The sequence below is a fragment of the Neolamprologus brichardi genome, chromosome 2, assembly GCF_056152115.1.
Source record: "Neolamprologus brichardi isolate AB-2024 chromosome 2, ASM5615211v1, whole genome shotgun sequence".
Taxonomy (NCBI): Eukaryota; Metazoa; Chordata; class Actinopteri; order Cichliformes; family Cichlidae; genus Neolamprologus; species Neolamprologus brichardi.
The window spans coordinates 29,305,478-29,333,100 of NC_142105.1; the positions used below are offsets into that span (position 1 = coordinate 29,305,478).

Consider the following 27,623-nt stretch of genomic DNA (forward strand, 5'->3'; position numbering starts at 1 on the left):
TGGTATTCCTGGGTCATTTTGGTCCTGACCCAAACAAATAATTGGAAAGCTAAAAGCACAGACAAGCTCATGGCTTATCAAAGAGTCTTATAAACAAGATCAAATGCCAGCTTGTGTCTAGCCTCCTCATCGTTTCTCAGTTGCAATAACAATCCATTATTCATTTTCAAACCTAACAAGAAATTTCTTGATCCTAATCCCTGCGTGCAGCTTAAAATTTAAATTACTATCGAATTTTTGTCCATTTCTCTTATGATAAACCTCAGAGAGGGGAAAAAACAATTGGGATTCATAACAAGTTGAGTGTGGCATTAGAGTCGTCCTTCCAAACACTTCCCAAGGTTCCTTTCTTTTTCTGAGCAACTTTATTTGAATTCCCCCACAAGACTTATAAATGAAAGCGAGCATCTCCTAGCTGTCTGCTCCCATTTATCGCTCTACCCCCAACTGTTCAGAGATCTCTTAAATGTTCAGTCAGTCTCTTGAAGCTTGAAGGTCACTTGAGTTCATTTGGAGTTCAGAAATCTGTGGCATCCTATTCAGAACTACAGAGCAACACTGTGAAAGCTACTGCATTTACTGTTACTGCATAATTATTTCTTTATTTCAAATTTGCTAGTGGAATAAGAGCCTTACAGTGAATTACACTGCTCTTAAATGTAAAAGGTAGAAAAAAAGTTTTTAAAGTGCTGTTTTTTGGAAGTTAGACACAAACAAAAACAGTTAACATTTTAACTGATTTTAAGCATCCCTGATGGTCTCATTAGCTGGACCCCAGACTGCAGGGAGACGAGCGCGACTCCCTATTTTTCATACCATGCAACAATTCATCAGTCTCAAGGGTTTTGCCCTATAAAATATTATCCTCAGACAAAAAACCCCGTTTCCCAGAAGGCTTGTGTTACTGACACGTCCAGATTCTGAAAAGCCTCTTGTTAACAACAGCTGTAAAGTGAGCTTGTTCAATTCTTTCAAGTTTAATCTCTCCCTCTTTCTGTTGCTTTCATTTCTCTCTCTTAGTGTCCCATTTCTCTTGTACTTGTGGGACGATCTTGAATTAATTAAAAGAAAAGACTTTGAAGTTAGATACTTGGCCTCGGGGCATTCTGTTTCATTTTTGTTGTGGTGGGAGTCGCGCTGTTGTTCTGTTGTTACGTTGTAACGACCCAGAGATTCCGCTACTGGTCAGTGTCATGTTATTAGGCAAAAGATGCAGTTCAGCATAAAATTGTCTCTTAAAAAAGCAAACACATCTCTAGAACATGCCTGGTATGTCCAATTTTATAACACTTGGCGTCTTCTTTTATTGTCTCAGGTTCTTCTTATGATTGCATTATGCTGTAATAACTTAAAGACAGAGTAACTGTTAGTATAGTCAAGCTTTGCGCTGTCTTTAGATTAAGTCTTACAATTTCAGAAATTGCTATTTCCAGATGTGTCGTGGTTCCGCTGTGATTGACCGACAACACACAGTGTTTGGATTGTCATCTTGTACCGTGGACTGTGTTTCTGTGCAACTTCACTGCTTAGTGGTAATGTGACAATGAATGATGATGACTAGCTTTAGCTTTAAGAGCAGTCAAAGTTGAGTGAGCGAGTTCAGTAAACCCTTCATCACACTCAACTGTCTTGTAAGAAAAAGGCATCATTCTATATCCACAGCCCCTCTCCCGCAGCTGTCTAGCTGCTCAAGTACAAATAGAGATCCCTCCCAAGAGAAATGGATCATCTGTACAGGAATGAGACCCGGGAGCCCCTCAACATAGTGATGTCATATGAGGGGGTGTTGATCTAACCTTAGATGATGGGCTGTCAGCAGCTGCTGTTGCAGCGGGGCCGGGACGGACAGAATAAATACTGAAGAAGTAAGAAACAAAGCAACGGATGAGACAGGAAGTCAGATTAGCGGGAGAGGATACTTATTGTGATGTAAAATGAAAAGAAAGCTACTGAATACTAATGAAAGTCATACTAATGGAAAACAGAAAAACAGAACAGACTGAATGATGACCGAAATTAGAAGCCTGGTCGCTAGCCTGCCAAGCTTCCCCTCTCAGCATGAGACTCGTCCCTATTTCCCTCCCGTCAGCCCCTCCTATCTCTGTTACACTCTCTCTATTCGCTGCCATGACATGCTACGTCTAAAGCGGAGTCTGTGAATGAATGATATTACCTCATGCAAATAACACCATCTACCCTGCAGGCCCATGACATGCTTCAAGCAACTAAAAAGCAGTAACTCATCTCTCTCGCATTGGCTTTGATTTCTTCTTGTTCCACTCTAATAACCCTCCGCTCTATTTTCTCTACCTCTCTGTCTCTGCAATGGCCCCCCTTTTTTTATATGTAAATATATGCAATAGGTTTTACGCTTAATAGATTTCAATATAGCAAAATAATCAAAGTGGCTACTGCTGTCTATAGATCTTTCTCAGGCTATTAATAACACAAGTTATGGCTTGCTATTTAATATTTACACCCAGTCCCTGGCATATCAGTGTGGCTTTTCCATAGTAACCAAAGCAAACTGTCCAGATATTGCTGGTGCAGCAGAAATAGGAGTAATTTTTTGGCCCCAGCTGTTCACATCTGGGGACAGGATAGTGATGGTGGTGTAAAATAAAAACCAACTTTTCAACCAGGAGACCGTGGCTTGTCTTCTGATTGAGGTTTTTGTTTTTCAAGCTGTTTTCTTCATTTTCACTCTCATGTTACTTTCATTTTCCTCACTGATTAGGTTTATTGAAAAGAAGTACCTGGTTAACTTTAATAAAATCTGGTTTTGATTTAAAAAAAAATGTTGCTTCTTAAAAAAAAAAAGTTGCAGTCATATGTGCTGAGTTGGAAGTGAGACCTGTTTATTTCATGACTCTGATGATGTACATTTCAGACAGAATGATGCAAACTGACATGATATTAAATAACTTAAATGATAAAGACTATATAAACATAATATGTCATCATTGATTGGGCTGCTGTTTAACTCTAACACATATGCATGCTCTGACCCATTCCACCCTTTTATGCTTCTATTTCTACATGTTTTGTGTTACGTTTTTCTCTGCTCCAGCTCAAGCGGGTTTGGTTATCTTTGATGTCCCTTGAGTGTTTTAATAATTTGTTAAATGTGTGTTGTTGATGGTTACTCTGCCTCCCTCTATCACTCTCTCTCTCTCTCTGTCAACTTGCCTGCCTATAAGGCGTGGGCTACAAGTAAGGCCCCATCGCCATACTCACCACAGTATAATGTTTAGTGTCTCATATTCACCCTACAAAGTATAAACTAACATCATCTGTATACATGGAGACATACATATGTCTCTGACCATATGCAGGCCTAACACATGTAAAATACAGAAAACACACGTATGTATGTAGAGAACAAAGGAGTTTCTTTCGACTGCTGTTGCATGGGGGGGGGCAGCTGTATTCTAATGTATTAATCATCTTGTCTCCAGCTTGCTAATTAATGACCCATCTGTCCCCACTCACTGATGTTCCACTTCAAACTCCCCAATAAACAAACACACACACACAGAGGCGCTGCGGCACAACAACCAAATTCTCGTTCCAGTGATGCAACTCCGACGCCACTGCTGTGCACACTGTACGCTGCACTGTCTCATCTGCATTCAACAAAACCTCCAAAGTGTTTATGGCAGCTTCATGAGAAAGGAGTCCTCCTCATCAGTTGCTGTGCGTTTAGCTGGCAGACGTGTGATCAGGCTTATCTGTGTGTGTGTCTATGTGTGCACTTATGTAGGTGTATGTGTGTGTTCATAGGCTTATCAGGTGAGCCCGGGCAGAGTGTCAGATGCAGTAATGGAGGCTTCAAAGACAAGCGCTGCGGTGAGTTCCCTGGCTGCCTTTTAACAAACCCCCTCACCCACCCACCCTTCCACCCCTCCCTCTCCCTTCCTCGACTATTCCCACCGCTGGGACGCAGAGGGACAGAAAGGCACATAAGTAGATAGCTGGGTGGATAAGGAAGGGAGGCAAGAAGTGAGATAAGCAGGCAGGTGAATAATTAAGTGGGCGCAAAGTCAAACAGACAACAGGTAGGCGTACATCAGGCTGAGTGGCAGGTAGGAGAGATATTGGAGAGCACAGATGCCTGACAGTAAGACAGACGCACGGAGGAGCAGACAGACAGTAAGACATTGAGACGCAGCCAGGTGCTTGTACAGGCCACCTCCCCTTCACTTGCATGAGTAGAGATACTTCAAACACTCGCCGCTTGTCTTCTGCTTTGTTCTGTTGTTCTCATCGCAGCTGCTAATGTTGTTTTGATGCTCGTCACCACCATCGCTGATCTGTTTCCTTTGAATGGGAGTGCTATTCCTGACTTCCCATTTGCTCGTTTCCATTTTGGTCTTTTATCCTGCATATGTGTTTGAGTGAACATGTTTGTGCGTGCGTGTCTTTTGTTTTACATCTGAAAAGCAGTCACAGTTAAGGGATAGTAACTGAGCGTTTGATCATTAAAAGTTGCCATTTGAGGTTGATTGGTTTCATTTTTTTCAGGGATCACATAGTTATTTTCTTGCTTTACAGTAAGATCAAAGAGTTTTGTAGTAAATAAAACTGCTGTATAAGCACTTGTGGCTGCATAAAAGCAAAAATACAGGAAGACGTATGAAAGAGTTAACCTACAAACACAGAACCTACTTTGGCTGCTTCTTATTCAACGACATTCAATTAGAAACCTAATATTGACTATAACATTTGCAGCAATTCAGCTATTAAAGTCATTTTAATTATCATGTGTAAAATCTGCACATTATTCTTAACCTTTTCAAAACTGATGACCTTTTTGATTATTTCTTATTTCGCACCGCATGTAACATTGTTCAACATGGTTCAGACTTCAGTGCATGGCTACTGTGATGGACACTCTCCCTTCTGCAACTATTTTTTTTAATTGTACTTCACGGGCCTTAATAGATATTTGGATTCATTTTTTAAAGTCGTTTACAGTTTATTGAAGAAATATTTTTGCATGAATGTCTCATGTTATAAAGAAAGTCTTGGGGGATGTGGAGATAAAAATTCAAAAAAAGGAGTCAAAGTGTTGTAGAAATTTCTTGTGATGTCACAGAATGTATATTTTGTATGTGTATGTGCAGACTTATGGGTTTCATTGGGACTGCAGAAGACATAAATATGAACTCATGAACCAGCACTGATGTCACAGACTTCACCAGAGATGTTACCAAGATAATTATCTACAGATATGACACAGATTCATGTAGTTCAAAAGTTTTGATGTTTTTTTTTTTAATTTATTTTATGGCTTTTGTTTTTGTTTTTTTTAAATCAGGAAGTATCCAGCATAAAACTACTAAATCGAACATAAGGAGCTACCCACCCTCGTAAACAGATATTAAGAAATTTTCTAATCACTCTGTTCTTCTTGTGTCTTAAGCTTAATGGTTTAGCTAAACAATAACCTTACAATAAGAGTATTTATTTATTTATAAGCAAAACTGCACACATTGAAGGGAATACTTCTACTTGTAATACTAATCATGCCAATCCTCCTGCTCCCTCCAAACAGCAAACTCTGGAGAACAACCTAACCAACTTGGTGAAGAGGAACAGTGAGCTGGAGAACCAAATGGCCAAGCTCATTCAAATCTGTCAACAGGTTGAGGTATGTAACATATCTTTATGTCTTTTAATTTTTAAATAAAATTCAAATAGTCTCCCTTAATTGTAACTCAGGAAAGTGTGACTTCCATATGGACAGCAGTTTTGCTTGTCGCCAGGTATCATAGCACAGTCAGAGGTCAGTGTCAGCAACAAGATAACAGCCTCGGAGCTGCTAAAGATTCTTAATGAGGGGAGTTCTTCTGGGTGGAAATAAGCATTTCCAAGTCAGCGCCACACCGCGCACCACTGAAGCTATCTATATTTTAGTCTAAGCCTCAGTTTATTTCATTATATTTCTGCCTCCTGCTGGATCATAACCGTGACTTTGCCAGCATTAAAATACGAATTCAATTCTTTCAGTTCCTTCACCAGCTACTGATCAAATATTGATTAATCCCAACACTGTAGTGAAAGCCAGGCTCTTACAGTGTCGTCCTAAAAAGGTCCGCATCGTTTTTAAAGAGTTGGAGGAAAGTATACAGCAGCAAGTTAATAACAAATGTGTCACAGCGATCGTGTTATGTCATTTGACCATCAATATGATAAGTGATTAGGCACAGCACTTTGAAAATGGAAATAATAGATACCAGTTTCAGTTTCAGAGGGACTGAAGAACACTCGAGAACAAAAGAGTAGCTATCAGCAACCATCCACTCTCAGACCTTTAAAAGGGTTAGTTATGTCATTCGCACAACTTCAAACACTGATTGAGATGACCACTTGAGCAAAGCCAAAACTAAAAGTTCAATTTTCAAGGTGCAACCGCTTTAATGTAAAGCTTTAACTGTATCATAAATTCTGATTGTGTGCCTCTTTAATGTCTCAGCTTTGGCTTCCAATACTGCTTAGGTTCTTCCTTGAACTGTTGGCTTCCAATTAATCTCACTGCGATGAATTTGATTTTTAGGACGGATGAATTACTGTTGCATTACTCAACGGTTTAATTCTCACTGGCACCACCCACACAAGAAATTTATGCTTGCCAGCAAATCAGATAAGATTATCTGTCAAATGGCATATAACTCCAAAGTGGAAGCTTTATCTGACTTGTCACAAGGTGGCAATGTGTCACAGCTCCCCCCGGTACGATTAAACAGCAACCTTCGAAGAGTGTTTGCGGTGTCCTAGTGTGAACCGGAACCCGTGTGCACAAAATTATACCTGAGTCAGTCTTGTCACTGTTGACCTCTTCCATTTGGGCCTCTGCTATGATTTAATGGAGGTACTGTTCAAAGCCAGTCAGAGAGTTCTAATGCTTAGCCACAGAGTGTTTTCTCAGCTGAGCATTACTAACACATTCGCGCACATACACACAGGTTCATGCTTTCAGTCTGTGCACACTCACTCTTAATAAACACCATCATTTTCTGTGATATTTGACATTAATGGCTGCAGAGGACAAATGCATTTTAGTGCCGCCATCACTCTCTGCGTAGTTCATTTCTTACCAGCCGGGCACGACTCCATTTTCTCAGAGTCACTCTGAGGTCCATGAACAGCAACTCATGCAGCCGCTCAGCCAATCAAAATTAAATGATTGCTGGGTGATTCATTAAGTACAGACAAACTGTTCGTCAACAGTGCATGGCGTGAGAAAAAAAAAAAACCCGTCTCTGTTTCGTCTTTGTCTGCATACCAATGTTGAGCCGCCGCCACGACAGCAGCACAGTCTCATCAGTTATTCATCAAAAAGTAATGAGGAGAGATTGCATGGGGGAGAACATGCTTCACCAACTCTCAAGCAAAGCAAATTATTGGAATAAACTATACGTTTTCAACTCATTTGGAGCTATTCTGCCTATATGATGTCAGTGTCAAAGGGCTACAGTTGTTTATTTAGAGAGGCGTAAGGAAGAGAGACTGGATTGTTTTCAGGTGAGCACACATTAAGGCGCAGAGGCGTTTTATGAGTGCCAGGAAGAGAGGCGAGGGCAAGCGAGGAGAAGAAGCTGGAGAACAGCTGAAAACTAGAGGCTGTAGAGGTGAAGGACAGGAAAAGGAAAACGAAAAGGCAAGAGGTTAACAGGGCAACGGGAACAGAGAATGGGATAAAAAGACGTAAGTGTTAGTGTGACTAGCAGTGATCCTTTTTTTTTATTCTGCAAAAAGAGATGCAGACCTTGTGTAGAAGAACACGCTCAGCAATAATGCAATACAGCACAAAAAGGGAATAAAAAAGTGAGAGTTTTAGTGAAGGGAGAGGAGTGTGTACAAAATAAGAAATCTCTGAAGGGCTTTAAGCATGACCTGGATTTCTCTCCTCCTTGTTTGCATCATGCTGTATTGGTGCCGAAGAAATGATCAAACACAGTGTGAATCAGCTTCCAGTGTGTCAGCACACACTGCAGCGATACAGCCCTGGCCTCCAGGGGTTCTCTCCGGGGGAGTTATCTTTTTCTTCAGTCTTAGATGCACTCACTTGATGATGTGTAGGATGCTTCTTTCCGAGTATCCTCACCACAAGGCTTGGTGTGGGATTTTTGTGCCTAATGGTGTTCGGAATAGGGTTCGGAGCTTTTTAAAAGCATTGATTTGATTCTTAAGCATTTGTAGTGATTTTTGTTTAGTTAACACTCATCACTCATTTTCACTCATGCTTTGATATTAATAGTCAGCAGAGTAAGGGGGACTCATTGAGGCTCTTGGGTGAAGAGCATTTCCCTAAAAACCACTTTGATGTTGAATAGACGCTGATACAGTGACAAATGTAACTGAATACAGACCCAGACTGAAAGCTGTGTTAATGCGTTGAATAAGACTAATATGCTATCTGTTACCTGCATGTTATTTTTCTCATTCACGAACTATGTTTTAAGCCATAAGCTGTTTAATATTAAGCCAGCTCACTCCTTTCTTTTTTTAGAGTAATAGTAAAAGCTTTTTACCCTCTTCAAAAACACATCTCAAGAGATGCTCTTATTCTTTTGTTGCCATTTCATTTTCAGCACATTTCTATTTAATTCCCAAAGAGCCTCCCCTTTCATACTTTAACAATACTTCCTTAAAGGCTCGTGCCCTTGAAACTTTGTCTGTGTAGTGAAGTTCTCGCATTTAATATCTCCCTCTTCTTAATTCATCTTGTAACTTGACAGCTGATCAGCTTTTCTGTCATTCTGTCCCACTTTATCTCGCTCTCTATTAGAGATGGACCGATCCGATATTACGTATCGGTATCGGTCCGATACTGACCCAAATTCCTGGATCGTATATCGGTGAGAAATAAAAAATGTAATCCGATCCATTAAATATCAAAAAAGCACCTCACAAAGCTTGCTACACGGCGTAACCCGGCTCATAACCATAGCACTTTGCAGCAGTGTGCATCACGTGATAGAGCGGCTGTGTGTATTTGTAGCCTCGCTACCAAACCAGCATTTCATCTCCGAGGAAGTTTTCCCAGAGAGAAGTAAAGCAAGTGTGTAAGTTCATCTCTGAATGTTTGTAAAACATTCCAGCATTAAGCTTAACAACCGATATATGGAGCGACTGCCTCTCTCTCTCTCCCTCTCCTGCTCCTACTTCAAACGTGAAACTGATCAATGATCAGCTGATCGGCTTTTCTGTCGCCAGTCCGTCTCTCTTGTTTGTTTTTGGCCCACTTTGCACCAGAAAGAGGAAACCAGCGGCTGAACAACAGCAGCACTATTAAGCTTGATAAGCTGTTGTTAGAATTTATTTAATATTACTTTCTACACCAGGATCGTTTTCTACGTAGCTGACAGCTGGTAACTGTGCAGGGGCGGATCTAGCAAAGTTTAGCCAGGGGGGCCGATAGGGCATGAACAGGGAAAAGGGGGCACAAAGACATACTTTTCTTTCTTATTCTCATTTAAAATGTCGAGCTTTTAATAAATAATTATCTGACTCTTACACCCAAAGTTTTAATCTGATGTAAAATATATATATATATAAGTCCATTACTGTATATAGTAACTGTTAAGTCTAATATACCCTAAGCTATAGTACTTTTTCCTTTGGGAAGATACCATCTGTGCAGTCTGCAATTCTGTTGAAGAAAGATGTTGAATCTATTTAATTATTCTTGAAAAATAATTTATTTCTGTGCATTTTTCCCCCTGCATCAAATTAAATTTGATTACATCGATTAAGCATCATGAGGTGGGGGGTGGGGGTGGTTCCCTATTTTTTTTTTTGCTGGGAGTTTGCAACCCTATTAGTTAGGTTGCTTAATATTTCTGCTAAGTACTCTGCTTAGCAGAAATATTAAGTATAAATACTGTATAAATACTGCTAAGTTTATTAGATTAGTATTGCTGAACTATGAAATATCTTGGGCGCAGTGTATTTTTTACATACAGGTATAACAGAATAGCTTTAGTGTTGTTATTTATTTAAACTTGAGTATAAACCTATACAAAATGCAGCAAGATATTAAAAAAAACGTTTTATTGATTAAAAAACACACTATATCGGATTCATATTGGTATCGGCAGATATCCAAATTTATGATATCGGTATCGGTATCGGACATAAAAAAGTGGTATCGTGCCATCTCTACTCTCTATACGGTAGTTGTCCTCGCCGAGGTCATGGTTCAGCTATGCCTCGCGAGACTGTGTGGTTACAAGGTGCTTGCACTGGCAGCTGTATGAAGAGGAAAACTTTCTAATGGGCTTTCTGGCTCTTAACGGAGCCAGAAAGCCCAGACACAGCTAAATGTGGAGTAAGCATTGTTTCTAGGAAGCAGTAAAAACCAGCAGCTGGTGTTTCCGACCCCTAGGATCGTGTTAAACTCGTGTGTGTGTATTAGAACTGATGGGAAAAAGAATCACATCAGACAGAAGCCTGGTGGGTTTAAATGTTCACACATGTATATCTACTGATTAAACAGCGAACAGTAAGTCCTTAGCTGAGACCTGTCTAGGTGTGTTTACACTGACGCTGATCACACTCTGTGCAGAATATGAATCAGTTGTATGGAGATGTCTCTAATGCTGCCTAATCCTTTGCATTAGGGCTCATCTCTCTTTATCTCTCCACAATAGCACCAGAGAGATCGAACCATCTTCTGGCATCATTTCTAAAGCTATATTTCTAAAGCCGTTTGCAGTTCCACTTTTAACTAAGGATGGGAGCATCAATACAATGCGCTAATGGTATATAGATAAATGACATTTCTGCTTTATTGCAAGCTCTACAGTATGTTTGTGCTTTTAACAGATGCCCATACTGTGCATTCAAAGTGGATGTATGTCATTCAGCATTCATCCATCCTGGGCAGGTGATACTGTGTGTAATGCTTCTGCTGATGCTGCTTTCAGAAGCATCTGCTTGCTGATGCTTCTGAAAGTCAGAGCATCAGCAAGTTATTAAAACTCATTTTGAAGAGAGTCTATCTAATAATTATAGAGCTATTTGCATCAAATAGAAGAAGGACCACCAAAGATAATGAAGGCACACTGTCTGGGAAGGATGGATGTCCATATAAATTTTCATGGTAATCCATCAAATGCGTGTTGAGATATGATTAGCAGAGATAATGACGGGTGTCCTTTGATAATAGGCATGATAATTTCATTAGTAGTGATTGATGTCTGTGTTACTTTGTTCTGTTGAAAAGTAAAAGAAGACAAGAGGTTAGAAGTTGTTACCCTGAAAAACAGAAATAAATGCAGTCAATCTGCTTAGCAAATCAACACTTTGGTGAGGCGTTTCCAATTATCACCTTTCTTTGACATAACATCTATTACTTTGATCTCACGGTTGCATTTTCTTTTACTCTGTTACATACATAAACCATTTTTAGAGCCAGGTGCCAGCCGGATGTCATAAATCTTTGGGTGTTATCCCAGAATTTGTGGACAGCATCAGAGATAAAGCTGTCACGCTAAATCCTTGCATCTGTTTAAGGACTTCATGTCGCACTTAAAGAGGCAAACTGGGGACAGTAAGAAGCAGGCGGAATCAAACAGAGGCAGAAAAAATGAAGAGAAATATGAGTGAGCAAAGGACTGGATTGAGCATAGAGCGTGTTCAAAATGTAACTGTTCTGGTGTCAGCAAAAGGTTAACCACTGCTTTGAACTTTGCCTAGCCGTCTTTACAAGATAGGTGCCATTTTGGCTACAGCAGCCGATGTTGGAAGTCACATGTTGCTCTGGCTGTCACTGTTCTGTAATTATTACAGTCAAAGGTTTTGAGCAATCAATCGTGTCTTTGACTACTTTGAGGAAAAGTATAATTATTATTATTCAAGACCTTGTATGTGAGGAGGATTTTAAATTTGATTCTGGATTTAACAGTGAAGAGAAGCCAATATAGGAGAAATGTGCTTTCTCTTTCGAGTCCCTGTCAGTAATCTTGCTGCAGCATTTTGGATCAACTGAAGGATTTTCGGGGAGTTTTAGAACATCCTGATAATAAGGAATTACAGTAGTCCAGCCTAGAAGTAATAAATGCATGAACTAGTTTTTCAGCATCGCTCTTAGACAGGATGTGTCTGATTTTGGAGATATTGCGCAAATAGAAGAAAGCGGTCCTACACAGTGTCACCGCATTTCTGAGATTTTTAGTGCCAAGTATAAGAACCTAAGTTTTATCTGAATTTAGAAGCAGAAAATTTGAGGTCATCCACGTCTTTATCTCTTTAAGACATTCCTGCAGTTTAACTAATTATTTGTGGGTGTCATCTGGCTTCATGATAGATAAAGTTGGTAGTCATCTGCATAGCAGTGAAAATGTATGCTATATTTCTTCTGATGATACTGCCTAAGGGAAGCATGTATAATGTAAACAGAATTGGTCCTAGCACAGAACCCTGTGGAACTCCATATTTAACCTTAGTGTGTAAAGACAACTGCCCATTTACATGAACAATTTTCTAGCTTTACGGAGGTCTTTTTTATAGAGCGATAAACTGGATTTCAAGGCTAAATGAGGATGTTCTAAACTAGTGTGATTTCATTTTAATTAGTCCAATTATAGATTGAATGCTGTGCTGAGCCTGTCATTTTTTAGTATCTACATGGATAAAATCACCCACAATAATTATTTTATCTGAGCTGAGAACTAAATCACATAAAGTCTCAGAATTCAGACAAAAAACAGACGGACAATAGATAACAACAAATGAAACTTTTCTTGAGTTTTTCAACCTAGGGTGGACAGGGCTAAGCATCATGTTTTCAAATGAATTAAAACTCTGTCTTGGTCTTTGGTTGATTAACAAGCTATAGTGGGAGATTAATTCATGTACTAACAGGGGAATAGAAGAGAGAGACCCAATGTTTATAATCCACATTTCACTGTTTTACTCTTTGGTGCAGTCGTGGATACAGTACTGTTCTTTCTTTGTGATTTTTTTGTGTTTAAATAATTTTTTGCTGATTTTTGGTTTGTTTTTTTGTTTTGACACAGTCTCTAAGGGGATGGGGTTTTGGGGAGATAGCAGGAGGAGAGAAGCTACAGAGAGGCGTGTAAGTCTGCAACTCCGCTTCCTGATCCAAACTCTGGATAGTCAGATTTGGGGGGGGGGGGGGGGTTATTAAATTTGGCCAGATTTGTAGAAGTGAGAGCTGCTCCATCCAAATTAGGATAGATGCAGTCTCTCCTAACAAGAACAGGTTTTCCCCAAAAAGTTTCCCAATTATCTATAAAGCAAAGCATTTTGGACACAATTCAGACAGACAGCAATTTAAGACAGCCGTCCTGTGTTCCCGGGTGCTCGGAACAGTCTGCTAGGGGAAGAACTAAAGCTACCTTCAAGTGCACCAGCCACAGGGGCCTGGCTAGCTATGGGTTTTCCAAGGGTGCGAAGGTCTGTGTGTTGTAACGGGAACAGGAAGTGATACTCTACCAGATAGAGCCAACACCAAGTGAGAGTGAAATGGTCTCAGAAGAAGGGGTGGCTGTCAAGAAGCCTTTCATAAGGAAGGAAAATGGGGAACAAAGGATAAGGAATTTCAAATTACACAAGACCTGGATTTGAAATCAGTAACATAAAGTCCTATGGAGTGATGAATTCAGTTTCATTTTTCAGCATTGGAATGCACTTCAGGAAGCCTGGATAACTATTCCTGAAGACTGTTTAAAGAAATTATAAGAAAGTTTGCCTAAGAGATTTCAGGCTGTGTTGACGAACAAAGGTGGTCGTACCAGGTATTGACTTTCTAGCTTGCTCTAATTGTTTTTTCTTATATGATATGTATGTTTGAACATGTTTCAGTAAATCAATGCACCCGTTTTCCTAGAAAAATATAAAGGAATGAGGGGTGGCTTAAGACTAATGTGCAGCACAACAGGATTTGTATATATCTGTTTCGAGAATTTTCTTGGATAAAAGACTATTTCTTTTCTTGATGTATGTCAATCTGAAATCTACAAGATCTGTTAGACATTTTGTACATCATTTACCACTCCTGCCACAGTTGATATGCGGTGAAACCTTTGCTTGTTAACTAGAATTTAAAATACATTGGTGTGGGCGTGAGCAGTGCTTGTTAACACAGTATGCATTTGTAAAGATTTGCAGTTTAAGAAAACAAGTTGGGATTTCGTAACGTCAAGGTGGGCGGGTAATTTAGCTGCATTCGCTGCTGTGTTTGTGATGTTATTATGGTGATTCAGCTGTGAGATTTTCTGTGACAAAAGCAAATAGCATTTTCAAGATTGAGCACTGCAGCATCATTAAAACTCACACACACAATTCATCTCATTTGTCTGCAGTCAATGGATTTTCTTAAAATGACAGGACAGTGAGAAATTGCAATGCCGAATCTCAGAATCGGGGGAATTTAACAAGCAAAGACTCGTTTTGAGTTTAGCTCACCTCCTGATGATTGACAACTCCTAAAATACTGGCTCTCTACTTATTACCAGTTTTTAGAAAAGGAGAGTTGGATATGTGTTTCGACTTCACATTTCAAAAATGTTCATAGATAGTTTCTAAAAAAAAATATCTTTGTTTTTGTTTTTATCAGGCAATGTCTTTTTGTTTTTGAGTGTAACCAGTGGTTTGCACCTTCCATAAACCTGCACTATTAAGAATCTTGAAGTCATCACTTAATTGTTGCCTTTGACGTTTGAAAAATGATTCTTAGTTATTACCTATATGACCAGACATCTTTCATTCAGCCTGCTTGAGTCCTGGTTATTGCATAGAAACTGCCATATGTTTCCAGGCAATACACCTCAGAATTAAATATGTTTACATGATAACCTTCAAACAAAGAAGAATACTGGCGCCGTAAGGTTGGATTAATTCCAGCATTATAATATGGCAATAGTATCCTAATATGATAAAGCCGTGTTCCCCTATTATTGATATAACTAAAACTTTTAAGTTATTATATAAAAATCATGATGAACTAATGTTACCATTTTAGTTCTAGCTGGTCATCATATGGTTACCTATATATTACTGTATGATTACCAATTGGTCCTGCTTTACAGGCATATGTTTATGTCATTATTAGCCCCATTTGGTCTTGTTATTAACCAATTACACAAATTTAAAGTTAGTACCTCTCTGCTAGATCCATTGTTCATACAAGATATTACTTGGTTATTATTTGGATGTTACTTTGTAATAAAGTTGTAATTATTTCCACATTATATTTGCTTTCACACTAATGCCCCACTATTATAACGTTGTGGCCAAGCTGTAACAGAAAGTGCTACCAGTCCACAGTAGAGATGTAGATGAGCATACTTCCTGTTTTTGTTGCTTTACTCTATCCATATAGTGAATGAGCATTGACTTTGTTCTGTCGGAACCTGAGCTCTGAATGAAGTTGTAACATATTAAAACCTTTTGCATGTGTAGTAGAAATAAAGTCGACAAACTTTAAGCTAACTTTAATTCGATTTTCCTGGTGATTTTATACATGCATTATGTCCCATTAAAGTATCGCTTATTTTTTCTTTTTTGGAGGTAAGTCTTGTTAATTCGAAATAACTACCAGATGGTTGCTTTGAATCAGCTACATCTAAAATAATAAATAAATAAATGCACCTCTCATTGGGACTTGTGCCTATTACATAGATCGGTGATATGTGAGGAAAGGGGACAAGTGAGCCACAATCCAGAACATTTTAACATCCCATACTGTTGGGACTGCATTTATTTTCTTCCGTCTTACTCTCCATTTCTCAGCACAATTCTGTGCTGGATGTCTTGATTTATCTGAGGAAGATTACCAGCAGTAGATCAGCTGTGCAGATATGGTGTTTATTTGCTGTGGTTCAGTACAGGCTACAGGATGTCAACTTGATGAGAACTGTGGTAGCTTATTAGAGAGAAATGTGTGCTGCCAGTTGTACCCAACTGTAACATTACTCAACTGATATCTGCATTTGCTTTTGCTAAAATAATGTCATTATAATAGCATATGCAAACATGCTTGTCAGATGTACTTTTAATAATTAGTAGAAAGCACTGAAAAGGATGCAGTTAAGTCGTAGCTGCATTAATGAGGAGGATATTCTATATTAACATTATTATTATATTGCTATTGACTATTCCTTATAAATCATAATTCCATTTAGTTTGCCTAATATATTGTATTCAAATACTTTTATTTATCCGATGTTGTACAGTTTAATAATTTCCCAAAGACAAAATAAATAGAGCAAATTAGAACATTTGTTAAACATAATTATCATCAACCAAATGTTTTTAAGAAATTTGAAAGTGAGATATTCTTTTTGAATTTTAGCACCCTGACTAGTTTTCACAAATATTTTAAGAGCAGGAGCAGGTGAAAGGTTTCTTAACACTTGCTATATGTGGTTATTCTTCCAATAACAGACCTTAACTTGAAGTTGGCACAGTGCTTTTTGGTATACCTGGAGAGGTGTATAATAATGCCTAATTTGAGTGAGGTTAAAAGAGAGAGAGAGACGGAGAGAAGGGGGAACGAGGAGGGAACATTTTTCCATAACTACGCTGCTAAGTAGCTCAGTCGTAATTCACAGTGACCCAGGATAGCTGCATTCATCTTGCTTAATTACGAAGCTGCAGTCATAAAATGGCTTTTTGCACAACTGTGTTGTTTGTGTTTGTGTGCCCCTGTGATTTTCTCTCCATGTGAGGGCCTACTTTGGCTCAAAGCCATCCTTAAGAGGATCCAGTACTGTGCAAAAGTCTTAAACCACCTTGCATTTCTTTATAGTTTGCTTGCAAGAAGCCAGATTTTTTTGTAAAAAAAAAAAGAATTTATGTGGTTTTGAGCAATAGCTGTCCAGGAAAAATCTTCTCTGTGTGCACCCAACTCAAGGGATAAACCAATTCTACGTCTACACATAACAGATTTGACATTTTTAGTACAAAATTTACTAGAAATGAAAAATAGGGCATAGTTTGATGGATATAATGAATATTTTTGCAATGAAAAGGGAAGTCGAAAAGAGACCTTAGCCAAAAACTCAGCATTGTGTGCAATGTGCCCTTAAAATATTTGAGGAAACTTTTGAGCAGCTACTTCTACCAATAAATGAATCATCTTAATCTTTATCAATAGTAATAATGTTTTTATAGTCTTAATAATAATTTGAGGAATAGCTAATTGGGGTGAGTGATAGTAGATAAACAGTTACGTCTAACTGGCTGTCTCCCTACTCATGTTAAGGTTAACATGTGTACCAGCCAGGTTAACATTGAGGGAAACTCTTTAATACTTAATTGTTATTGAATCAGAACCTTTACTGACCTCTCGAAGTTCTTCATAAAGACTGGGTGGTCAGTGCTTCCCAACCCCGAGCCAAGACACATATTTCACATTAGAAAAGTCACATGGCACACCACCAAATGTAATTTCTTCTGTTTTACTGGCAGTTGGCAACCCTTTTAATTAGAGCAGGTAGCTGCACTGCCCTCTAGTGGAAGAGAATGTAATTGTTCTGCCCGTTACTCATGCCGATCGCTAATCCGATTGAACCAGATAATCTTCCACGGCACACCTGTCTATACTATCTACAGTATAGACAGGTGTGTGTGTGTTGCTTTCTCACAATTTGGTGTGAAAAGGTACTGTATGCGTTGGTACTGTTGACATCTCTAAGTATATATATGGATTATTTTCTGTTATTGAACAGTTTAGAAACACACAGTCCAATGAATTCCTTTGATCATATCAGTCGATCGGTGGATAAGTAAGAGATCATAATGTGCATCTATGTCATTCTGTATATTTTTAATAACATTAAGAAAACACTTCTTAATCAAGGTGATTAAAGTCATTTCAGATTTTTTGTTTGTATGTAAAAAAATCTACTCATTTAAATCTACTCTATCCCACATGAGCATTTATCTGTTATCACTGCTGTGATCTTTAATTTAAATGTCATCATTGCACCTCTGTAAGATTGCGTGTGCCACAGTAAAAGAGGTCTCCTCGCAGTGCATCTCCTTGTGTAGTACTGTGTTATGGTTGCCAGCCAAGAACAAAAGTGCTCTTGCCACAGTCCCTTCCCTGCAGGAAACACTCACCTGTAGCTTTTTGAGACAACAAACGCTGCAGCAGCTAGCGAAGCAGTTCAAGGAACACTGTTCTCTGTGAATGTTTGTGGCCTCTGAAAAAGTCTTATTTGAAGTGAAATTTCTTGCCTCTTGTGTGAATTTTCTCAATAACTCTGAAGTTGCCAGTTTGGGTGAAAAATTCCCACTGTCACCCTGCTGGGTTAGTTTTATTTCTTTTTATTCTGGAGTATATTTGTAATTTCTGTAATGGTTTGAAGTGACTCCTACAGACAAAATCACTCATTGAGGTTGCACTTACAGTAAACCTCTGCACAGGTGTAAATACAGCCAATTACATCTCTGTTACAACATAACAGATAACAGATATGAGCTTTGTGCATCTTTATGTTACTGTACCATGAAACATAAAAATTATTAAAAAAAAAAAGACTATTAGAGCAGATGAAGCAGGTAAGGTAAGCCCAGACCTAAAACCAGTTAAGGCTGGAAGTATAGATGTCATTTCTGTCTCTTTTGTGTACCTTTGTTTGCTCATGAATCAGAAATCACAACCCACTCACTGGACAAATTGCCGTTTAGATTTTCTGTTCTCTTCTTTGGTTCAACAGTGAAGTTGGAGTATCTTTTTTTATGATCTAAAACCCTGCCCTAAGTGGTTCTAAAGCTTTTGCAGTAATTGTATGCATATTTCATAATGAGCAAACTGCTTAATAGTGGTTCATTGTTGAAATTCAGCAAACACCCTTAGTGTCTCCAAAAAAAACCCTCACCCACCCACACGCACAAATTTGAAGATGGATGTTCATTTAGTGCTGGCGTGAAATGGTGAACCGATGAAGGGTTGCCTTGGTGACTTTGGTCCTGAAATAATCACAGAATCTATTAAATTGGCTTGGTGTGAGCATTTTCTATGAGTGATTTAATTATTGTCTCCACAGACCTTTTCTGGGTGCCTTTGAGTTTTCAAATAATCCACCTTGGCTTTTTCTGAGTTAAATAAACATGTTTTTTTTTAAATAGTGTAATTTAATCATTTAATGCACCGTTTTTGTAATAAAAACGCTGCATACAAGTATAGAACAGTGTTTCAAATCCAACTGCACAGTAACCCTTTTTATTAGGAGAGATGGACTCCAGCAAGGAGAAGAACATTTTTGGCAAATGAATAATAAATTCCATCTACAGTGTACATTAAAATGCCGGTTTCTCACTACCTGCAATGCCCCCTAATTGGCTGACCAATTAGTTTGCCATATTTATGTGTATTTATGAATTGTTTTGTTTAACCTTGGATTCGTGTAGCTAATATATTGATTTATGATCTTCCCAGTGACAGCTGATGAGTTGGAAATCACTTTTCCTTGTTTTGTTCTTCACAAGTTATTTTTAATCCAGGTGCACGTTGCTTAAGGCACTTTTCCTGGTGTGCAGAATTATAATGAAATGGAAAACTATAGGACGTGCTCTGTATGCGATAATGCAAATGATCCTTCCTGCCACTCTGAAAGTCTTACAAAGTTCCCAAAGAGAGCGTGTGAACGAGGAAGAAAAAAAAATGTGCAGACACATTTTTGATATCAGACACCAAAAGCAAAATATAAGATACATTGAACCTGAGCGAGTCAGTGGATATACAGGTTGACTTTAAAGTGAGGCTGTGAGGGTTTCTTAAGTTGTGTGTTCGCTTCTCTTCAGGTGAACACAGCCATGCATGAAGCTAAGCTGGTAGAGGAGTGTGATGAGCTGGTGGAGATCATCCGCCAGAGAAAACAGGTCATCGCCGTGAAGATCAAAGAATCCAAGGTAAAGTATTATATTCAACTAAATTTTTTAAGCGTCTTTTAAATTCAGTCTGAAATATTCAAATTCAGGTACAATCACAAAGGTGGCACTGACTGATTTTTTTTTTTACCTTTAAGCCACAAAAAAACAAAGCTAACAGACAACAATATTGGCATTTTATTAACTTACAGGGAACCTACTATGGTTCCCTGTAAGTTAATAAAAAATAAATAAAAAGTCACTCATCCAAATGACTTCTTCACTTATCTGAAGAAGTCATGAAGGAAGGAAGTCACTTGGATGAGTGACGAAACATTTCTCCCACTGAAAATGCTAAATCCAGATGAACATGCTTCGGGCCATTCAGTCCTTATACGACCGTTGCAAGAGCTTGGTCCGTACAGCCGGCAATAAGTCGGACTCGATCCTGGTGGGTGATGGGCTACGCCAGGGCTGCCCTTTGTCACCGATTCTGTTCATAATTTTTATGGACAGAATTTCTAGGCGTAGCCAAATGGACATAATCAACTATTGGATTTTTTTTTCCTGAATGCAAGTAGTTGCAGTCACCAGCAGATGAGCGTGCAATACCTTCAATCTCTTGGCGACCACGTTTCATCACAAAGCAATTGCCCAGGTCACCTCAAGAAAGGCAACCTGCCTCCAAACGCTCACGGCCCAACTTAGACTGACTGCAGTTACTCTTAGATTGGTCAAGGTTTGCAAATAATCGAGAGGTTGTCAGACAGGTTGCCATGATATTGTAATCAGTCTGAGTCAGTCAGTGCCAATGAGCGTAACTCATCCTGGGATGTGTCTCTTTACGATAGGGAACTTGACTCAACTGGTTGCCAAGTGACTGTAATCTGGTTATATATAATAACAAGATTCCTGAGCATCTATCCCATTTTGCAGTTTAACTGCTGTCCTGAAAGAACTACAATATTCACTTATTTAGAGTAAATTTTCAATATAAGTTTTGCATCTATGAGGTTCTGACTGGACTACGAGTGTAAGTAGTTAATATGAATTTCAGTATATGTAGACAGCAACAGATTTCTGGCTTTCCAAAATGTATTTAATAAGCTAACCCTGACTCTTCACTTCAGAGTTAACGAGACTGCAAGTTCACTGCACACAGTCACAGGAAATCATAAGAGTTTAAAGGGCTTGTGACACTAAAGGGAGACACTCGAGGAACTGAAGGGCTGCACCAAGGCCTAGTATAAGATAACTTAAGATAAATATGGATTATTTTGAACTGTGAATCATGCATAGCCACAGTTGCAGAGTCCAAGAATTGAAAAGAAATGTAAATGACCACAACAGGTCCCAATAGATTTAATCAGTCAGAGCAAGATTATCACCCAGATGTTGTATTTTTAGTTACTGTTGAGTGTAAAGCTGAATATTGTTTAAACTCCTGAGATAAGATCTATAGTTAATTAACTGAATGTCTGCTGAGGCAGGCAGAATGTATATTTTCCTAAAAAAAAAACTAAACAAAATCTTTTGTTGTAAATGATGTTGCTGGGAGTTGTTAAGGAACCCCAGGCAGTGTATCTCTAAATGTACCCTACAACCAAAACGAGTTATAGATGGACGATCTTCTGCGTGTGTCATTAACTGAATCAGTCCAAGATTAGACGCATTTTTATTCAGCGTGCATAAACAAAAACAGTGATTACTGGCACTTAGAAGAGAGAGATGATGGCTTCGGTGAATTCATATTACCTAGTTTCATTCAGTTTTCAGCAGTTCATATTTCAAACACTTGTGTCGCCTTGCCATCTAAAGTAAGGCAATAAGCCCGACCCACCATCGCTTTGCAGAAGCGAATGAATATGAAAGCAGCGATGCCGTGGACAGAATATATTTGTAAGGCTACTTGTGTGGTTGTCTGCTTGTTTACCCAAATATACACCACATGCAGGCTTTACGAGAAATGAAAAACACGGAGGATAAAAAAAAGAGAGCGATAACAGTCTCTCCTCATATTTAGGAGGTCAACATGAATGTGTGAGGAGAGAATTTAAAATAGCAGGAAAGACTGTTCTGAATCTCCTGCTGCTGTTTTAGAAAGTCCACAACTAACTGCACAGACAGATACACATTTGGCTCTGTGTGTGTGTGTGTGTGTGTGCGCTCATGCCCATGTGTATATGGGTCATTGTCCTGTCTCTGACCATGAATAACCCTTCCAGAGGTGAAATTTTAAGTGCTTGTGAAGGATCCAAGGTGGCAGAGGAGCTTCATAGAGAAATTTCCCAACAGTTAACACAAAGACTAAAATAGGTTTGCGTGTGTGTGTGAGACAGAGGAGTGTGTCGACAATGAATGCAGACAAAGAGCAAGGTTTGTTCTCCTGAGAGTCTGTGCCTGTAAAAGGCTCTCCAGTTGACGGTACAGCGGTCAAATGTAGGAAGCCCGTATGCATCACTTTGAAAGGTCAAGGAAGATGAATCAAATGCGCCTCGACTAATTCAAATGTGTAGAACAGAGCAAAGGATAAGATGAATATTGATATTTTACACAGCAACATTGCTTCAAAAACACGGCTCATATTATACATTTTAGGAGCAAAGTACTGAGAAGGCTTCCTGTTGAGGACAGTCTCATAAAGGAAAGTGTTCAGAGGTGACTCTGCAACAGAATAACCGGATTATACAGGCTTCATCATGGTGAGCAAGGTGCTCCCATTCTCTCTCTTACTTCTTCATAATGAGGTCTGTATCTTGCAGAGGAGACTCAGCAGTCATACTTAATCTCTCCCAGCTCACACACACGCACATAACAAAAAAAAACAAAAAAAAAAAACCAGACTATTCCCACGGCCGGGTTTCTGTTTGTGTGTTTTTGTCATATGACTTCCTGTCTTCCAAGCATCTCTTCTGCCGCTTTTCCGTTATCTTTTCTTGAAAACTGTTCAAACTCTAAGGATTAACAATGCAAAACTCTTTTAGTGTTACATACTAGCTTTTTTCTAACACAATTTTTTTTAAACAATCTCATGGGTCATTTGAACTTCATTTTAAAAGCTTATGCCTGGTAGGGACTCATCATAAAAACAACAGCATTACTGTTGTTGGCACCACTTAAACATCCTGTCTCTGTGTTTATGTGACAAGTGCCTCTTGTTAATGTGCAAATATAATATTTGTCTCTCAGAGCCAGGTCAGGATGGATGGTCGGCCATACAAAGCCTTTGGCTTTGGCTTGTTTTCAGTGCTGTGGTTTTGTTTATTCTATTTCTTTAAAAGCAAATCAAGGCTGTAAGACTTTAAGGATCCACATCCAAAATCTAGTGACTGATGGCTGGTCATTACTTGTAAAATAGCACTTCATGCTACCATGACTTACAGATGACATATATTCCCACAGCTTCAGCTGGATTTATCTGTTGTTGAGATTCTGTGTTTTTGTATGCAGTCATATCCTGGTTTCATCTACTTTCAATGATAAACAGTATGAAAGACTGATGCATTTGTTTTAATGGCCACCAGGGGATTATACCTGTAGCTGCAAAAATACCTACAGAAGACTATTTAGTAATTTAACCATTATGTCACTGCTACAAAAATATGTTTTTCAATCAACTGGAGTGAGAGCAAACGTATTATGTTTATAAGCCATTAATAACACATCGCTTTGTTTTCATATCTATGATTGCACTTTAAGAAAATTCAGCCTCAAGTTTTGGTTTTGTTTTATGACTCAGTAAAATGATAAAAAAAAACAACTTTAAATATTGTAGCATCACCTCATAAGTATTTAAATTATATTAGAAGGTTCAATTTCAGCTTTAAATCACGAACTGTAGGCTTGGCACAAAGTAAGAGACACACACACGAACACACACTCAGACCGTGCCATATTGTCCATTATTTTGCAGGAGAGAAGTAATCATCTCTAAAATTGTTGTTTGCGGCCTATGTTGCCAAATAACAATTCATCCTTTAAACCTCCTCTCGCTTCTCCTCTCTTTGCAGTCAACAACCTGCTCAAATGTCATTTTTAGTGACAAGAGATTATGGCGGACTTAGTGCAAGTGCAGCTGAGATGTCAGTTGAAAACTCCATTAAGACTCCAGCTTAACGAGACTTCTAAAGCAGCAGCAGCAGCTTTTGCAGCAGCGGGAAGGAAAGTGGACATTAGATTCCATGAAAACTTTTGATGGTGACCTTTTAACCATGTGAACTTTTTAGTTTTGTTTAGTGTTAGAGATTCAAATTAGCCTTAGCCTGAAATTATGATGCGTTCAGTGCATTAAGAGACTTAACTTCATTCTTTGCCCTTAGATTCACAGATGATTTATTTAATCATTTAACAGCACTCCACGCTAAAGCCCATATTGAATTCTACAGTTGCCTCTTGCTGGCAGTCTCAGCGCTCACAAAGACCCTTTGTTTTGTTTTGTTTTGTTTTTTTACATCAAACTACATTTCCAGGATCAGGATATGAGCGGCAATAAAGATAAACAGATTACTTTCATTTCAAATTTGCTCATCGTGGCTTTCCTTTTGCTCGGTGGGAAATTACATTAAAGCACACACGCTAACAAATTACAGTGAAAAGGACTTTACAAATTGTGCTTGTGTCAGAATCCTGACCTGACAACGTGACCTGACTTGATTCGCACAGCATGATGCTTTGTGATGAAAATGAAGCAAATTATTATGCGGTTGAAAATCATCAGTTTCCTGTTTGTCTGCGCTGCTACATTTGAATCATGCGCACCACGTGAATGCACAGTAGATGCGCTTACAAGGTGCTCAAAAGACGAGCTCGATGTCTCTTTTGTTTGGTAAGGTAGGAGGGAAAGAACTGTGACTTTCACAGCCAGTAGTGTCTCATCCATTTCCTGCCAGGCCTCATTTCACAGTTTTTAAACATGGATATGTATGCACAGACTGGTGCCCCTCATCCAGTGACCTAGAACTATCTGCCCTTTGATTGTGCAACGTGATATTAAGGTCAATGTGAGAATAGATCCAATGGGCTCATTTAAACTCAGGCCCTCTGCTTCCTTTTTCTCCTTTTTCCTGTTGGTGCATCTTAATCATAAACTCTAATGTCATCTGCTAATTGCTTCTGCACGTTCAGATTCTTCTGTGGATATAATATTTGATCACGCTCGGTCGTATGTGTTTGAATATCTGCGTCTGTTTTTCTTTGGTTATGAAACTTCAGTTAACTCTGCAATACGGCAAGTTCACCTAGCAAAAATCACCTGAGAGAGTGCTGTCTTTGTGTCAATAATGTGTGCCGATGTGGGAAGCAAAGCACAATTGGCTTTTTTTAGTTACTGTCAAAATGAATTAAAGAAATCCATCAAACTGAAATTATTGGAGTGCAGAGGAGGGCTCTTTTTCTCTTTTTTTTTTCTTTTTTTTTTTGGATGTAGAGAGAGTTTTGAGATCCTTTTTTCCTGAATTTTTGCAGTGGAAGGCACACAAGTTGCCCTGAGCAAACAGAAAGTTATTTTCAGTCCCAGAAGATGAACATAGAAGATCAATAACACCAGTGAACTACTTTTGTCTAAGTTTTGGAGATGGGGATTAGAGAAATAGAGTACGTGTCAAGATTCCCGCATAGTAAAAGAATGTCGCGGTGGCATTTGTAAATCTTTTACTAGACCAGGTGCTGGCAATGTCGTCTGCGTTCTCTTAGCTAAATGAAAAATTTAAAAGTCGAGTTATCGAGAAGGGCGACGTATTCCTTCAAGGCTCGCGGTGTGCAAATGAATACGAACGGCGTGTGTCGTAACGTGGCAACGTGTGCTTCGTTTGTTCCAGGTGATGAAACTGCGCAAGTTGGCTCAGCAGATTGCAAATTGTCGCCAGTGTTTGGAGCGCTCCAGTGCCCTGATCACACAGGCTGAGCAGAGCTTGAAGGAGAACGACCACGCCCGCTTCCTTCAGACTGCCAGAAATGTCGCCGAAAGGTAGGTGGAGCGGCGCACCGACTTATACCACCTTCCTGTTGCAACAATATGCTAATTTCACTTCATTATAGCTATTAATAGTCCAGACAAGTGGGAGGCTTTCGACAAGTCATCCTGACTGGGGGTTTTTGTCTTGCTTTTTCCGTGTGGAGTTGTGTCATTGTAGCAGGCTGCATGATAGTTGTCAGAGTATTTGGCAATGAGTCTTTGACTCTTTAAATCAAAACCTCTGCCCTACAATGAGTTTTCGATTTTTACCTCTGTGAAATCCACTTGAAGGGGCTGCTGGTGAAATCAGCATTTTATAAAAAGTCTTTGACTCGTGCGATCAATGTCAGGCCTCTGTTGAAAATCATCTATCATTTAAGGGCCAGCTCTGCACTTTTCCTTTCAACCCTCGCACTTCTGTAATGCCCTCATTCCTTCGTCGTCCTCCTCCTGTAGATATTTTGCTCTGTCTCTTTCACAAAGACCTTTGCAAAAGCCACGGCTAGCACACCATCTTTTATTTGGCCTCGGCTCCACTTTTCTTTCAACCACCTGGCCGTGCACTTTATTGACTGACTGGTTTCTCTTTACTGAGGAACTGAAGTCTTAAGGACTAGTGCTCCACTCTGCACTGCTGTGTAACCCTGCCAGCACTGTGGTTCTGGCTGGCTCCTGCCACAGACAGCTCACTGATGCTCAAAGCAGAAGTAGGCACAAGTTTCCACAAAGCTGTAGACACTGTAGAATAAGTCTGTCAGTGCATGTCTGGTTTGAGTGTGTTTTGACAACACCAAGGCAGAGATGAGACCATGAATTTCATGTTTGTATTCTTTAAAATTTTTTCCCCTCTCTTGCCCTTTTCCGTGTCACTAATAATATCTACCACCTCTCCCCTCTTGCCATCTCACCTCACTTCTCTGCTCTTATTTTTCCATCTCTTCATCACATCTCCATCCCTCTTTTCCTCGTCACCTCATCGGACCTCTCATCCCTCCTTCTCTACCATTTACTTTGCTCGCCCCCGTGTCCTGACAACTCAAAAGGGTTGCAATGGCCACGGCTTCCTCGCAGGTGCTCATCCCAGATGTCAACTTGAACGAGGCGTTTGACAACTTTGCTCTTGACTTCTCCCGAGAGAAGAAGATTCTGGAAGGACTAGATTACCTAACAGGTAAATTCACATCCTGTCAACTCTGCAGTAGATATGTTAACAGTCGTCCTGCTGCTGTCTTGGTTTGTTTTTGGTTTGTTTTTTTTGATTCACTGTTTCAAAGAACAAAACTGTTCTCTATAAGCTAAGAAAACTATCCAGCCTTGTCACATAAGCCCTTTTCAGACATGGAAAACACAACTTTGCTGCCATATTCAATTCAATTTTATTTATATAGTTCCAAATCAAAGCAGCAGTCACCTCAAGGTACTTTACATTGTAAGGTAAAGACCATACAAAGAAATACAATACAAAGAAAACAGCGAACACCCAGACAATCACATGACCCTCCCTATAAGCAAGTGCTTCGGTGAAAGTAGGAAGGAAAAACTCCCTTTTAACAGGAAGAAACCTCCTGCAGAGCCACGCTCAGGTAGGGGCAGCAATCTGGCGTGACTGGTTAGGGGTGAGGGGAGGAAGACAGGATAAAAACACACGTTTGTCCTGTTTGACATTCTGTAATTCACAAATGCGAGTTATCAGACTTTGATTTTCACATTTGGATGGCGACTGAAACCAAAATACACAAACCTATCTTTTCCTGAGGGAAGAGAGTAATGTTATTTTATGGTTCTTTCAAAACTTCAACCTCTGTTGACTTTATTGCTT

General features: G+C 39.2%; 1 protein-coding gene across 6 annotated transcripts in view; it reads left to right on the forward strand.

The window, feature by feature from the left end:
- mid2 (midline 2) overlaps positions 1-27,623 on the forward strand; it is a 154,368-nt gene that overhangs the window by 96,179 nt on the left and 30,566 nt on the right. For 5 of the 6 annotated variants that reach the window (XM_006781338.3, XM_006781340.2, XM_006781337.3 and 2 more), the window contains exons 3-7: positions 3,784-3,849; positions 5,558-5,653; positions 19,786-19,893; positions 25,668-25,816; positions 26,848-26,975. In XM_006781338.3, coding sequence (XP_006781401.1) covers positions 3,784-3,849; positions 5,558-5,653; positions 19,786-19,893; positions 25,668-25,816; positions 26,848-26,975 — 547 coding nt within the window. The remainder of the gene's footprint in view (positions 1-3,783; positions 3,850-5,557; positions 5,654-19,785; positions 19,894-25,667; positions 25,817-26,847; positions 26,976-27,623) is intronic. The other variant, XM_006781341.3, reaches the window with a different exon arrangement.